At 29.6% G+C, this 12,435-nt stretch overlaps 3 protein-coding genes across 3 annotated transcripts; all 3 read right to left on the bottom strand.

Moving 5' to 3' along the window:
• Positions 1 to 541: 541 nt before the first annotated feature.
• On the bottom strand, positions 542 to 3,565 carry LOC110607542 (catalase isozyme 1). Its single transcript, XM_021746669.2, has 8 exons — positions 3,388 to 3,565; positions 3,222 to 3,318; positions 2,862 to 3,139; positions 1,589 to 2,365; positions 1,328 to 1,417; positions 1,105 to 1,172; positions 901 to 994; positions 542 to 784 (listed from the first exon to the last, which is right to left on the bottom strand). The coding sequence occupies exons 1-8, from the start codon at positions 3,400 to 3,402 to the stop codon at positions 725 to 727; spliced, it is 1,479 nt and encodes a 492-aa protein (XP_021602361.1). The 5' UTR covers positions 3,403 to 3,565; the 3' UTR covers positions 542 to 724.
• Positions 3,566 to 7,728: 4,163 nt separating this feature from the next.
• Positions 7,729 to 8,508, bottom strand: LOC110608789. The gene has a single exon (XM_021748082.1). The coding sequence runs from the start codon at positions 8,506 to 8,508 to the stop codon at positions 7,729 to 7,731; it is 780 nt and encodes a 259-aa protein (XP_021603774.1).
• Positions 8,509 to 10,523: 2,015 nt separating this feature from the next.
• On the bottom strand, positions 10,524 to 11,482 carry LOC122723052 (zinc finger protein ZAT2-like). The gene has a single exon (XM_043953787.1). It carries the CDS (start codon positions 11,184 to 11,186, stop codon positions 10,524 to 10,526), a length of 663 nt encoding a protein of 220 aa, XP_043809722.1. The 5' UTR covers positions 11,187 to 11,482.
• Positions 11,483 to 12,435: the final 953 nt, after the last annotated feature.

Here is a 12,435-nt window from a genome sequence, read left to right as displayed (position 1 = left end):
TAGATATTCATTTATTCAACTCTTATTAGTTTATTGTATTATATAGAAATGTTTATATAGTAAAATCATTATATTATATAATATATCTTACTATATTATATTATATAGTAAAATCATTACTATATAAACTACAGGGATTAAAGCTAAGGTGGTGTTAGAAGAACTGTAGTTTCATTCATTTCGTGTTGTGCGACGTCCAAACTGACCGATACAATTTTTGAACATTCATTCCGTCTTCTCACTTTTTATCCCCTAGCGGTGTGAGATGTTTCACGAACCATGGCCCTGCCCATGCCCAACAATAAAGCTAACCCCATAACTAGCAAGCAGACAGTGGGAAAACACAAATTATGAATGAAGAGGAATTGGTTTAGCAAATTCTGACAGTATCCTCATTTCTTATGTCTTTGTCTCAAAACTCTTATTCCTGTTCTTTATTTATGCAGGGAGAAACCAGCTCAGGTTTTATATTCCTTTTTGTGCTTTGACCTTCAAAATTTTATTTCTTATTCTTCTATTTTATCTTTATTTCTTGAGGAAATGCACAATGGGAAACTTATTTATAACACATAAATTCACATTTAACACATCAATTATAACATATTAATACAAAGACTGTTATCAGTATATGCCACAAAACTGCAATGTCCTTTTCTGCGATTTCAAGCTACAGAAATTAGATGAAATAATGTGATTGTGATGTTTGAGACATTGTTTCTGCTCATCACATGGTTGGCCTCATGTTCAGGTGAGAAGCAAGCTTCTGGCCCAGAGACTTGCAAGCCTGTAGCCACATAAACAAACTATATCAGTAATTATTAAATCTACCGAGTATTAATATGTAGCTGTGTGCGTGCGTGCGCATATATATATATGCATATCAGAAGGTGGAACCCCCACCTGAGACCAGTATGAAATCCAAATACTGCGGACTTCATGGGTAACCCTTGGGTCAGACAAGGCCGCAACCCAACGTCGAACAAATCGCTCTTGCCTGGAAGAGAATGTCAGAGAGAACAAAGAGCAAATATGCATCAGAATATCATATATAAGTCTAATAATGAACAGGGAAAAAAATCTGTGTGAAATGGTGATTAAGCATACCTGTCTGGTGAAAAGGAGCGGTATCTGTCCCCAGGCTGCTTGAAGTTATTCTCCTTTGCAATGACACACTGAACAATATGAAAACAAAGCGCTAGCTCAGAATTATACATGTCTGATTGATAACAGAAGTACACAACTAATAGACAGTCCCATTTGCAATCTGAAGAATTCTTGCGAAATTCTTAATTTTCAAACAAAGGGTTAAAGAAAGTAGGAAACAGACCTTCTCACGACTTCCAGTACAAATAGCAGGAGGCATAGGGTACTTTTCAGCATGACGAACAGGATCATACCTTGAAGGAAAGTAATTGACCTGAAATCCATATCCATCATAGTACATAGTCCAAGTTAACTTGTATGGAAAATATCAGAAAAGATGAAAACTCAGTTCTTTTATCAAGAGGCAACAAGTGTGTGAATGTTCGCGCAAGCTTTTAGTTTGTTGTGTGTGTGTGTGAAAGATATGGAGAGAAATAGGAAGTACCTCCTCATCCCTATGCATAAAATTCATGAAACCATCGTAGTGATTGTTGTGATGAGAACACTTGGGAGCATTTGCTGGAAGCTGCAGGTAATTTGGTCCAAGACGGTACCTTTGAGTGTCAGAATAGGAGAAAATTCTAGTTTGCAGCAACTTATCATCAGAATAATAGACACCAGGCACCACAATAGAAGGGCAAAATGCAAGCTGCTCGTTCTCAGTAAAGAAGTTATCAATATTCCTGTTCAAAACCAAGCGACCCACAGGCTGCAAGGGAAAGATATCTTCAGGCCAAGTCTTTGTCACATCCAATGGATCGAAGTCAAACCTATCTTCATCAGCAGGATCAATTGTCTGAATGAAAAGCTTCCACTCAGGATAGTTTCCTGCTGCAATCGAGTCATAGAGGTCCTGTGTGGCATGACTGTGGTTAGATCCACCAACTCTTACGGCCTCATCTTCCAACAAACTCTTAACCCCACAGGTCGGTTTCCAATGGAATTTTACATAGCGTGCCTTCCCAGATTTGTCGATCAAAGTATAGGTGTTAACACCAGAGCCTTCCATGTGCCTGTAATCCTGTGGGATACCAATATCGTCAAAGAGAAAAGTGAACATATGCAGGCTCTCAGGGTGGTGTGAGAAGAAGTCAAGTATCCTCCAGCTTTCCTGAATGTGTGATTTGGGGTTGGGTTTGAGGGCATGGACCATGTCAGGGAACTTCATCCCATCACGGATGAAAAAGACAGGGAAATTGTTGCCCACCATGTCAAAGTTACCCTGAAAGCATAATTAACGAACGGTTCAGTGAATAACCTCAAATTAATGAAACCATATCCGCTTGAACAGGAACGCAGAAACATGAAGCTCAGAGCTTAAAGATTACAAAGGCCACGTTGTTGGTTTTAAGTTCTACATGATTCCTTTGTGGAAATTCACATGAAAAAAACTTCACCAATTTCAGTCAAGGAAAATAGAGAGGCAGCATCAAATTATAAAGTCTAATAACCAACACAAGCATGTATCGAGCATATTTATAGAAAGAATTTCTCTGATTCATTGAAAAACTAATCTTCTAGGAAAGTTAACTGATGAAAACGATGGGGAAAAAGAAAGCAAGTTTTTCTTTTCAGAGTTCAACCTTTTCAACAGTAAAAGTCATCAGAAAGCAATTGTAAAAGCGAATGCTTTAAAATGAAGAAAAAAAAAAGATTTTACCGAAAATAAAAGCAGGAAGAAAAAAAGAATTTCTCGAAACAAGAGGAAATCCGATTACCTCTCTGGTGTAGAACTTGACAGCAAAACCTCGAGGGTCTCTGAGAGTTTCAGGACTTCCACGCTCATGGATAACAGTTGAAAACCTTACAATAACAGGGGTCTGGACTCCAGGGGCTCGAAGAAAATCAGCACATGTGAGATGAGAGATATCATGAGTTACTTCAAAGAACCCTTTAGCACTAGCACCTCTAGCATGAACCACACGCTCTGGAATTATTTCCCTGTCGAAATTCGCTAGCTTCTCCACCAAATGATAATCCTCAAGCAGAATTGGACCTGCCAAAAAACAGCAAAATCACCTACAGTTGAACCAAACCCAGTTGTTTTATGTAAATAGAATGAACTGAAAAGTTCTTACCTCTGGGGCCAACAGTGAGCGAATTGTTATTGTTCCAGACAGGGGCACCAGAGTTTGTGGTGAAGAAAGGAGAATTGTTGGCGCTTGATGGACGAAACTGCACCAGAACATACAAGAGTCAAAAACTGTTTGGAAGAGACATGAAATTCATGAAGATGTTGAGTACCTTGTAAGGGTCCATGATGATGCTTGGAAGGAGACGAGAGAGACCTAACTCTCGACAAAGAAGAAGAAGATGAAGTAGAGTGCAGGCTTAAGAAAGCAAAGCTTTGTGTATAATGAATTTATATTCTTTTGCTCATGAAGAAATTACAGAATAAACCTGTGATACCACGTCCCAAGGTATAACGAAAAACACATTTGTATAAAAATAAATAATTATTTAAAAATTAATAATTAATTAAGTTTTTTAGAGTTCACATAATTTCTTCTGTTAATGAATGGCCGATCGCCGCGTGGCTTGGTGAGCGACTACTCGCTTGACCCACCAAAAATCTCTACAGTGAAACTGGCAACTCCCGCAGTATTATTTTAAATAATTGTTGCTGCAATTTTATTTTAAAATTAATAATTAGATTCAGTGATTGAACTCAACTATTTAAAATAAAATGAACTTTTATTCTTTCAATCCCCCATCCAAAAAAAAGTCAATTTTTAAACTTTAAAATCTTATCATTAGTATATATAATTTAATATTTTAAATTACAATGAAATAATGAAATATTTTTGTTTATAAATAGATGGGGACTTAATATTCAAAACTTTCAAGTCTTCCAGTAAAATCCAAGTTAGCGATTTTTTTTTTTTTTTTTTTTGAAAATAAGAAAAGAAAGGATTTCTGAGAAGAAGGTGCATGGAGGTCTCTTTGTCTGATTCTTTTTGTGGTTCTCTGGAAGCTGATTTGTGGGTGAAGGATGAAGGAAGGAGGATGTTGAATGATTAGTTTGTGGAAAAGGGTAAATGCTTCCAATCTTGGAAGCAACTTTCTTAGGGCCCACACTTCTCCTAACCACACAGCATATGTGGTAAAGAATACACTTACCTGTACCCCTATCTGTTCATAAATTATACCGTATATTCTTTATTTCACATCAATATTTTTTCTTTTTTATATAAATTATCATCAAATCTCTTACTTCTCCCTTTTTCTTCGTACCAAGATCCAAACCTGAGATCTCTCTATTATATTATTTTTAAAATATAAAAAAATAATTAAATTATTTTTAATTGACAATTTTCAAAACATTTATTGAATAAAAAAATTTAAATATTTATATTTTAAATTTTAAATTTTAAATAATAAAATAATTTTTCTCAATTTATTACAATTATAACTAAAATGATTAAATTAAATTTGAAAAAAGATTAGTTATAAATTATAATATAATCCTTAAAATTTTATATTAATAAATTTATAGTCCTTTAATTTAAATTTTATATTAAAAATAAATTTATTTTATATTTATCATATGTAATATCAAATAAATAATTATTATAAATAAATTTTTACTATATAAATATTATATATTAAAATATTTTATTATAAATTTATATTCATTATGTACATATTTTTAATATATGAAAAATTATATTTTATATTAATAATATTAAATAAAATAAAATATTATATATTTTACTATGTAAAGTTATTTCTTTATGAATTTTATTTATAATTTTTATAAAAATTTAGATAAGTTAAACGAGTCTTTGATAAGTTATTTAAGGTATTTAATACTTTTATTTTGCCACTTATATAATAAATAAATTTGTGATATTTATTAATTTTAATAAAAAATTATATTTTATATCAATAATATTAAATAAAATGAAATATTATATATCTTATACTATAATTTTTTTATATTTTAAATTTTTATTAAACTATAATATGTGTATAAAAATGAGAATGAAAAGTAAATAATGAGATTAATAAATAAAGACATAATTGAAATAAAAATATGTATTTTAAGAATTATTTTATTAGCCAAATAAAAATTTATGGACAATATTATAAATTTTTAATAATTTTTTATATTCAATTTAGTTCTCTTAATTATAATTGAAATAAAATGAAAAAATATTAATTTAATTACCTAAAATTTAAAATTTTAAATATAAATATGAATTAACATAAATATTTTATTTAATAGATAAATTTTTTTATGGATAATTCTATATGGTATGACATGTGAATTAAAAAAATTTTAATTAAAATGAATGGCAGGTAAATGTGAAAAAATTCATTTTATTATTTATGATTTTAAAATTAAAATATAAATATGACAAATGATAAATATTTAATTTTTTTAATAGGTTTATTATAAATATGCCAAATTAAAAATGGAGGTCCATGAGTTACTTCCCTTTTTTAAATAAAAGAAGTAATATCCAACTATCAAGTTGAAATATATTTATAAAGAAAAAGTTGGAGAAATGATATTAATATATCATCAACATTTATTATAATATCCATATATACAATGCTTAGCAATGTAATTCAAAAAACTTCGTCAATTTAATCAGCCGCATGCATTATTCTATTATAATAACAAAATTATTATTATTATTTTATTTTGATTAATTTCATTATAATCAAATAACTGACTGAATATTTAAATTTTGTTTAAGTTCAATTTTAATTTAATTTGATTAATATTTTAAAAATTAATTAAAAATTAATCAATTAAAATTTTAATTCGATTAACGGAATGCTTACCCTAATATAATATATATATAACCAAAACATCATATAGCTAGCTTTCCTCGTAAAAGAATTTATTGAGCAATTCTCTGAATTGGACTAAACCCAGTTCCCTGAAAATGAAAGATGATGATGATGATTAATCATAAAGTTGCACGGACAAAGCCAAAAATGAAACTTGGGCAAATTTTTTTTTTTTTTTTTTTATTTTTTACAAAATCTGGACAAGTTTTGGTAGGTGACAGAAGTATTTTTGGTGTATCATTTATTGTCCGTCTATATATATATACTGAAGTGTATTTGCCTTTTATGACTGATATTACCTAGTTTGAAGAGAAACGCATGGTCCTACCTTTTGTTCATTGCCTAAAAAAATTAAATTGCCAATATTATAACAAGCTGCTTCAAAATTAAATAGGCATGATATTTTGAACTATGTTTTCTACTGATACCAACACGTACGCTGCGTCATCAATCATCGCTCCATCTCAAATAATTATATACTACAACACTTATTCTAGTTACGAGTATTAGTTAAATGAGAACAAAAAAAAAAAAGCTATTATATTAATTAAACATGATGAATTATTTTATTTTAAATAATTATATAATATACATCAGTTATTCAGATTAGAAATATTAATTGAAACGAAAACAAACAAAAATAATTAAAAGTTATTAAAGTAATCATGATAAATTATTGTTTATCTTGATTTAATATTAATACTTCGTGTTTCATAAATTATATAATAGAAAGATTATTTCAGTAGTTGAAATGAAAAATTATTTAATATATTTTTATATTTATAAAGGCATTCACAATTTTTCATGACTCTCAACTTTATTAGTTTTGCTATTCTAACTAAGAAGTTAGTTAGAACGCTCGATATAGGATATAATTAAACAGTCCACATATTAGTATCCTATCTTAAATAATCCAAACATTAGTTGAAATAGAAAACGAGTAACTAACTTTCTCTTTCTCTTTCAAGCAAGCATTTTCTCTTTATAAAGCTATTAAAAAATGTCCATGACTCACAATCATAAATAATTTGTTATTTCAGAATCTAGAGAGTAAATAATTCATATATATATTAGTAAGTAAAATTGGATTTAAATCATAAAAATATTGGCTGAATTTGATATTTTTAATATCATAATTTAGTTTGATCAATTTTTATATTAACAAATGTATATGATTTAATTTTATGTATATGTTACTCTAAACATTTTTCATAATATATATCAGCGTCTTGTTTAGCTTTTGACATTAATTAGGAAAAACAACTAATAATAATAAAAAAAAAAAGGAGAATAATGGTAAGCATGTATAATTTGGTATTAACAGATATGCACACTTAGGGAGCCACGGTGTTGGTGAATTTGAAATTTATCAATTCTACAAGATTTAAGGCTGTCTTGAACAAATAAAAGAAACCTATCTTATATATTGTTTCCTTAAAATTCACTTTCATCAATAACTTCCTCTACTAATGGAAGCGGCTGCTGAATTTCGTTCGTCGAAGCCCACTTTTACACCCACAAACTGAAGAAACACAAGAAGATGACACCCAAAAAAAAAAAAAAAGGCAAATCATGCATGAAAATAAAACAGCTATCAATATTGGAAAAATCAAATATGCACTGCAAAGATGTTCCATTCAAAGTTTTTGATCCAGAAAATTGGAATAAAATTTAACCACAATGTGTGCTAATGCACTTATTAGATTAATAGCCTGGATCACACAGAAATATCAAAAATCCTATAGCTTGATTCATACCAAACACATATTTGATATGTGTTTCTCAAGCAGCAGGTGCATCTTCATCATCATCATTACCTTCTTCTTCTTCTTTTGGAGGTGGGAAATTAAGATCCAGTCCAGTAGTTTCAGCATTTCCAGCAGAAGAAGGGCCAGCCTCGTCCTGGGGGTGAACATTAAGATCAAATTCCCTTGGAGCGATTTGTGCATCTTGATTCATTCTTGCAAGGGTCTCTTGAGCAGCACCAAGAAGCGCTGGTATCACTTCTTGTTCAATCACTATCTGGTTTGCTGCCGGCGGTTCCTGCTGATCAGCATCATCACCACCTCTCCTAACCCAGTCAGGATTATATCTCGGTGGAGGAAAAGCACCGCCCCACTCTCTCTTATCATGCGAACGGAGATGCCCAAACAATGAATAATATGAAGGAAACCTCCTTCGACAAACTGCACAAACTGGTGGTGCTCTCGCATCAATCCTCCTCTTAGGCTTCAGGAACCTGAAGAAAAGCCCACCACTGCTTGACGCGCGTGGATCAAAGCTTCTCCCTTTTTTCGCCCTAGAACCCTCTCTGGACCCGCTAGCACCGGCAGTTACACCACCACCCCCACCAGCAGCAGGAGGAGGAGTAGTATAAAAACTAGGGGGCACAATCCTAGCAGTCTGAATAGTCACTGCAGGGATAGGAGGAACTTCAGCCCTAGAGACAGGGCCAACATTGGATGGTAAAGATCCAGCATCAACATTTTCATCCACACCATTTTGTGGCTGCTGGGTGGAGGACTTCTCAGGCTGATCAGAGTGATCCTTTTGATTATCCATGGCAGAGAATTCCAAAAATCAGACAAATTAAAAAAATATATATATCACTCTGCCTGAGTGCCTAAGTGCCTAAGTGCTCTAGTGCATGGCTTGGCTGGCCTTTTATACAATGGTGCACTATTACACTATAGGGTTTATGCAAAAATATTTTTACAACGGTAAGTGAAATTATTGTTTTAATACTATTTAGTTAATAATTTTTTTAACCATTTAAAATTATTATAAAAAAATTCATTTTTTTACTATATATAATAATATCCATTAATAAAAAATTATTTTATATTTAATAAAATTATAATTTCTATCATATTTTTATGTAAATATTACTTTATATTCAATCACAAAAATAAAAAACGGTGAATTTCAAACTATTGACATTATCCTACGACTATAATTAATATATATATAAGATAATATAGTATAGCAGCAATCTTATATTTAGTTTTGGAGTATTAATCAGTCTTTTAACTTCGAATAAGGGTGTTGATGTTTCATTTTATATCATATATATATCGTTTCAATGAAATATTTTAAACGATGAACAATAAATTAAAACGTTGATGATTTATTTTTATTGATGTTGTTATTAATATTAATATCACTCAAATATTTTATAATTTCTTATCTTTAAGGAATAGTACCATTTCATATGTTTGTAGAAATATTATGATTGTGATTGGAAAATTTGAAGCATAAAATTTTAATATCATTAAAAAAATTACATCTATTAGATCATAAATGGAAAGCATCATCGAATTTGATGATAAGCTTTATATTTTTTGTCATATTAACTTCACTATGAGTTGTAAATTTTAATATCATAATAATTAAATATATTATTATACGTAAGACAATAAATCATCATTTTATATTTTATATTTAAAAATAAATTCCATATTTTTATAAAAATGTTACAAACATATATAAAGTAAACCATATTGTGATAGAGTGAGTTTGAATCATGAAATTTTTAATATCAGAATAATCACTTTTTAAATGGAAAGAATTATCAGATTCCATAAGAAATTTTATATATAGTATCAAACTTCAAGCTGAGTTGTAAATTTGAATATATATTATAATAATTATATTTATTATTATATATAAGAAAATGAATCATAATTTTGTATTTCATATTTAAAAGTAAATCATATAAGTACTTTATAAATGGAAAAAGTATTATCAGATTCAACGATAAATCTTATATTATCATGATATAATATTAACATTCAAACTTGTTATAAATTTTACATATTATTACCTACCTATAAACAAGGAATATCATGTTTAACATTTATAAGCTGGTTGTAAAAATATTACATATAACCTTATCATTAAAAAATTTGAAGAACATAAGTCAGATAAAGAAATGAAAAAACTTAAAATGTAGTATTTTATTTTACGATATGTTATACAGAATTTTTAATTTTTTTATATTTCATCTATGTGAGAGATATTAAATATATTTAAAAATAATTCATTTTTTTATATAAATTAATTCTAATTTAATTAAAATTAAATTTTAATACAAATATAATTTTAATTTATAAAATTGGGGCGATAGCTTCCATCAACTTTGAGAACTTGGTGCATAAATTCTGATTCTATCACATGCATGAATCTCCAAGCTGCATCATGATTTTTTGGAATCATAATATATATATATAGGTACAATATCATAATAATTAAATCTATTATTATATACAAAACTAATGTCTTTTTTTTTCTTCTAATAAAAGTTATTTTTTTCTGACAAATAAACTAACGACCGAAAGAAAAAAAAAGTTATTTTCCAGACATTGAGGAAAATTTTATTATAATCATAAAAATTACAAAACACACAAATATATATGATGTTACATGCGAACACAACACTCTTATTTCACAAAAAAAAAAGCAAAAAACAAATAGCAGACTATCTTTTTTTGAAAAAAAATTAAAAAAAAAAAAAAAGGAAAGACAAACATATAACACCGAATTATGTTCCTCATAAACGATAGTGTCAAGGTCAAGAATCATGCATTCTTAGAATCATCTTCTTCATCAGCATTTTCTGGTGGAGGAGGAAGATTCAAATCAAAACCGCTACCGCCACCCTGTGGGGGTGGATTAGTAGAAGCAGGAGTAGTAGAAGAAGGAGGACCAGCATGTTCTCGTGGTTCCCTATTCAAATCAATCTCTCCGGCCCTACTGGAAGAAGCACCAGCACCAGCACCAGCACCGCCATGAGTAGTTATGGAGTCTTGTCTCATCTTGGCCAAGGTCTCACTACCCAATGCAAATAATGTTGAGGCCAGTTGCTGTTGAATTTCAGGGTTACTAATCCTCATCGTTGCTGAGGCTCCTTTCGGCGGGGGAAATGCCCCACGCCAGTCTCTCTCTGGATGGGCTCGCATATGTCCAAATACACCCTTCCATGAACCAAATTTCTTTCCACATAGAGCACAAACTGGCTCTGATACCGGAGTATCAATTTCTCCTCTCTTCTTCCGCTTTGGGCCTCCTTCTTCACCGCCCTGGTTATTATTGCCTCCCGTTCTCTTCTTCTGAGAAGAACCCTCTCCTGACCCTCCACCAACGGAACTCCCTCCAGGACCAACCTGAACTGTTGATGGAGGAGTGGTGGAAGAAGAAGATGATGATGAAGGAACCGGAGGAGGAGGAGGAGAATCGGCCATGGCGGGAAGAAGGGCTTTGATTGACTCTCTGTGTGTGATCAAATGGAGGAGACATACCTTGGTGCAGTTTTATAATATGGTTTTTGACAGTTATTTCCCCATAGAAAGAAATTCGCAAATGGCACCTTTTTGAAGAGGCGCGAAACGCAACTGATTTGGTTTTTATTAATAACTGCAGCACTTGATTTTGAATCTGAAGCCATTTTGTCTTAATTTACTTAGCAAAACAGGGACTTTGAGCTTTATATACCACTGCCACATTTCATTATTAAGCCGTGTTCACGGTTCGAGCAGAATTTTTTTTGGTCCGAGTCAATATTATTAGTCCAAAAAAAATTCCAACTGGTGGCTTAATCTTCTGAATTAAGAATTATAACGAATCGGGTATTTTTGGGTATATAATCCGACCAAATTTTAATAGAATGAATTTAGATAATTATAATCGGGTTTAGTACGGATTGGTATTCAAAAAAATAATACCCATTGCAGATTCGGATCGAATTCAAACTTTATAAATACTCACTATTTGAATTCATTTATATAAATAATTAATTTAATATAAAAATATATATTTTACAATAATATTTATAAATTTTAATATATATATTTTTAATTAAAAATTAAAATTTAAATATTTTTTAAAAATATTAAATTTCTTAAATGAAAATTATTAAAGTAAAATATTTTTTATATAAATTATTAATTAAAATATATAAGATTAAATAAATTCAAATTTTATTAAAATTAATAATAATCGTATTTGATATGAGTTAAAAAAATTAAATTAATTTTTAATTGAATTCATGACATATTCAAATATTAATAATATAAATTAGATTAAAATTTGAATAGTTTAATTTTCAGGAATATTCTATCCGTTTATGGTGTGAACCGATTTGATTCATCAATTATTTGCTGATTGAGGCGTGATTTGTTAAGCTCATTTCTTGTTCAATTATAAATCAATTATCAAATTTCATTTAATTTCAATCCAAATTCATAAGAAAATTATTCAAATATTTTACTGAAAGATATATAAACCATTTAATAGATTTATATTTAAATTTCACACATGTCTTGACTAAAAAAACTTAATATAATTAAACATTTATGTTAATAATAAAGGTCAATTAAATAGAGATTTTACATAATTATAAGTAGCAAATAATAAAAGGTTGATATATTATATCAATTGTTACTAAAAAGATTATAACTTAAAATGAAATTATAATTAGTTGTTCATTTTATA

The sequence above is a fragment of the Manihot esculenta genome, chromosome 2, assembly GCF_001659605.2.
Source record: "Manihot esculenta cultivar AM560-2 chromosome 2, M.esculenta_v8, whole genome shotgun sequence".
In the NCBI taxonomy this organism is placed as follows: domain Eukaryota; kingdom Viridiplantae; phylum Streptophyta; class Magnoliopsida; order Malpighiales; family Euphorbiaceae; genus Manihot; species Manihot esculenta.
The sequence above is the reverse complement of the archived record's forward strand: the minus strand, read 5'-3'. Positions and strand labels throughout refer to the sequence as shown.